The sequence below is a fragment of the Ips typographus genome, linkage group LG2 (assembly GCF_016097725.1).
Source record: "Ips typographus isolate SLU linkage group LG2, UJ_Ityp_2.0, whole genome shotgun sequence".
Taxonomy (NCBI): Eukaryota; Metazoa; Arthropoda; class Insecta; order Coleoptera; family Curculionidae; genus Ips; species Ips typographus.
In genome coordinates, this window is record NC_138423.1 from 13,432,505 (window position 1) to 13,436,037 (window position 3,533).

The following is a 3,533-nucleotide window of genomic DNA, read 5'->3' on the forward strand; positions in this document are numbered from 1 at the left end:
GAATGGCCTCAGAAAAGCGAGTCAAGCAAGACTACTGCTTTTTACCCTCCCATCGCTGTAGACCAAAAGGAAAGGTCCGGAAGAAGGACTCCGTTAACACACACTGGCGTTTCCCTATCAGGAATTACCAGTGTTGCAACGGTGTCCCCTGTCCTGGGTGAGAGTGCCCCGGCTGACAACTGGGCTCTTCTGCGCTCTTCTTGTCTTGAATTCTTTTTTCTTCGTCAGCTGGTCATCCTGGTGGAGGTCTTGGCATATTTTTGGATGATCAAGAGTTAGGGGCCTAATCAATTAATCATCCAAGAATATTTGTGGGGAGTTTGGATCAGAGGTTTGAAGGTTGATTTCCGTACCCTATAGCCTATATAGGCAGGCGGGGGGAAATCTGAGAGGTGTAGCCAGAGCCAGGTCAAAAAAGCGATTCAGTCAAAAAAGAGAAGCTTCTACGCCTAATATAACAATATACTATTCATAAACTACCACTGATAATCAATGTGGAACATTCCAACCTTTGCTGTTTTTAGTTTATGCTCTCTTTTAATAACACCATAAATAAGGGCAAATCAATATGTTACTTTACGCTTGCGATTTACGCAATCGTCTAGTTTCTGATCAATTGCTTTATACAACTTCTTGTTCTCATCAATCGCAGCAGTATGACGTTCAATTTCGCTTTTCCTCAAAAAGTTTTCCTCTTCCAGTTTGCCTCTAAGAGCGACCAGCAATTTTTGTCGTAGGTTGAAAAAGTAATCCTCCTCTCTTGCAGCGCCCAGCTTACCTACAGTTTAAAACTTATCAGCTTATTAAAATCTTCCTCTAGTAAACAGAAATCAACCAAAAACTCCTCTAGCTTCTCTGATAAGTCCACCAGCACCACCTCCTTTTTCAGCGCCCCGTCCCAACTCGTCCAGCATGGATGTGTCATATCGTTTGCAAAAGGTCCTGAAGAGGACTGGTATACTTTTGAAATATGAATTTGCCTTATTCATGGATGTATCCACGGATGATTTGGTTGATTATGCTAATGATTTGGATGAAACGAATAAACCGAAATAATGGACTAATCAGTTGTCATGTTCACTGACAGTTTGAATTTAACCTGCTAATTATTGTTGCAAAAGAAGTGTGACAATTTTACCATGGTTTTGCAACTGGTTACACACGCTATGTATAATACGTGAAGTTTACTATAGAACAAACCACTGCGGTTGGCAGTTACGTCAATTTGGGCACAGCCATATTGAAGTTTACACAGCATGATTGTTCTTTCTTTTTAACAGACACGTTGCCAAACGGATCTGTTTAGAAGATGCTATTTTAGTATTTGAATAAAATAAATAAACGTTTGCTAATACTTGCAAAAAAGTAAACGCTTCAAATTATACTAGGAGAGGATTCCTTGAAGCATTTACTTGAACGTTTGTTGTTGTTGTGTGGCGCCCCAGAAACGTATAGGCCTCCTGTATGGGCCCGTCACGTCCCGGTTCAGTCGACTTTATAAAGCCAACCAGTCTGCTAGGTCTTAGCTCCTTGATTGCCCTGTGCGTCATTATTGACTGTCCCAGGAATGCGGTCCGCGAACGAGTGAAGGCTGAACACCACATCAAGATGTGTCCTGCCGACTCTTCCTCTTCCAAGCATCCTCGGCAAGTAGGATCCTCGGTTATACCCATCAAGTACTGATGCGGTCTCAGATGGCGGTGGCCAGTCAGTAGGCCGGTCACCGTCCTTAAGTTCTCTCTGCTTATTTCGTATTTTTGGCCACTGATGAGTTCTTTGGCCTGCCTCATACCTATGGCGGAGTCCCAACGTTCTTGAAACAGCTGCTGGGCTAAAGATTTTAGCAAATGGATCAGCATCACAGTCGGCTCTGGACCTACAGGCACTTTCTGAGTGCCCAGTTTTGCCAGTCATTTTCTGGAATAGCAGCATGTCCCGGAACCCACACAAGACGTATGTCGTTCTTTTGGGCCAGCTTTTCCAGGGTTGTTTTGCACTCCAGAACCAATTTGGAGTGCACTACCTCAGCACTGATTACCTGCTCCCGTCAGCCCCTCTCTACTGGATCCATCCGTGAACCAGTCTCAGTAATTACAACCTTGAGGAAGTTTGAGGGCTGTAGCCTTCTAGGCATATGGTCACTATTCATAAGAAGTATTGGGCACCATTCAGTGGCCCAATCCCTATGCTGTCCCTATGGCTTCCATTTTTATGTGAAGGCTCAAGGACACGAAGTTGAACAGCACTTCAAGTGCTCTCGGGGGGACAGTTCTCATGCCTCCCGTTATCGCAGTGCGTGCGAGCCTTTGTAACTAATCTATTGTGTGCTAACGTCACTTATTTCCACACATGGCCACCACACAAAGGCCCCATATGTTAGTATAGGTCTGACTATGGCGCAGCAGGGCCAGAGGGTCACCTTCTGTTGTACTCCCCAGGTGCCACCACAAGCCCTCCTGCAATCCACAGTGCAAACGAAGCTTTCCTGATTTTACAGGTACTACATACACAATATTCAATGGAGTCTAAAGACGTCAAAATGTCATCAGTCGAATCAGTAACCAACTGGAAATACAATTAATGATGACGAAATCGTCATTTGCTTTGGTTTGGACCTTACTTAGTATTACCATTTCAAGAATCTCTATACGACAGCACATCGTACAAATGAGTCTGTACTCCAAGAACTAAATAATAATACCAGACTCAGAACAATAATAAACTAGAAATAATAGTCACTAGAAGGAAAGAGGGCATGGAAAGACTGATCGTCGAAGGCAGAGGTAGATTTCTTCACGATAGTCTGATAATATTAAAAAAATCACAGAACTGTCCCTACCGGAAGCACCTCACAAAGCACAATATAGAGATGAATGAGTCAAACACAGTTAAGCAAGCATCATGACGTCCCGACTATATTCTTGCGTAGGGTAACGGACTGTAGGGGAGCTCACTTTGTATACATACCAGTAATAAAGATCACTCGTGCATAACTGAGTGCAATGTTTTAAGAAGTTAAAAATAGACAATAAATATTGCAATAACATGTTTTTTGTTTAATGAGAGCTTTAACCTGCTGTGGATAAATTCCATTTTAAATAATAAACAATGATAGTAATAGTAGTATAGTATAATACAATAAGAATAATTTAATAAAGTAAGTTTTTCGTTTCTTAGGGAAGTTCAATATAATAAAACAGATTTGAATTATACCCACTCGAATTTAATGTTGTTGAGGTGTTATAAGTACACAAACATATTTGCAGAAGAAAAGGAAAACAGATAAAAATCCAACTGACTCAGAACTTGTAAGAGATCATTAATTCATTTTAGTTTCAAAACATCCGTTCATCTCTAAATGATAATTAACAACCCATCAGTATTAAAAAAAACACTATTGAATCTAGATTACTGGCAAACTTAACTCTTTGAATTTAAATAATGAAATTAGGACACCATCAGGTCCGTCCCTGGCCCCAGTCCGGCAGAATTGATAAGGCTTTACAAACAAAACACATGATCAACACTGATTT

At 41.3% G+C, this 3,533-nt stretch overlaps 1 protein-coding gene across 1 annotated transcript; it reads right to left on the minus strand.

The window, feature by feature from the left end:
• Window positions 1-510: 510 nt before the first annotated feature.
• LOC145740635 (uncharacterized) lies at window positions 511-1,113 on the minus strand. The gene is made up of 2 exons (XM_081996251.1): window positions 836-1,113; window positions 511-778 (listed from the first exon to the last, which is right to left on the minus strand). The coding sequence occupies exons 1-2, from the start codon at window positions 987-989 to the stop codon at window positions 564-566; spliced, it is 369 nt and encodes a 122-aa protein (XP_081852377.1). The 5' UTR covers window positions 990-1,113; the 3' UTR covers window positions 511-563.
• Window positions 1,114-3,533: the final 2,420 nt, after the last annotated feature.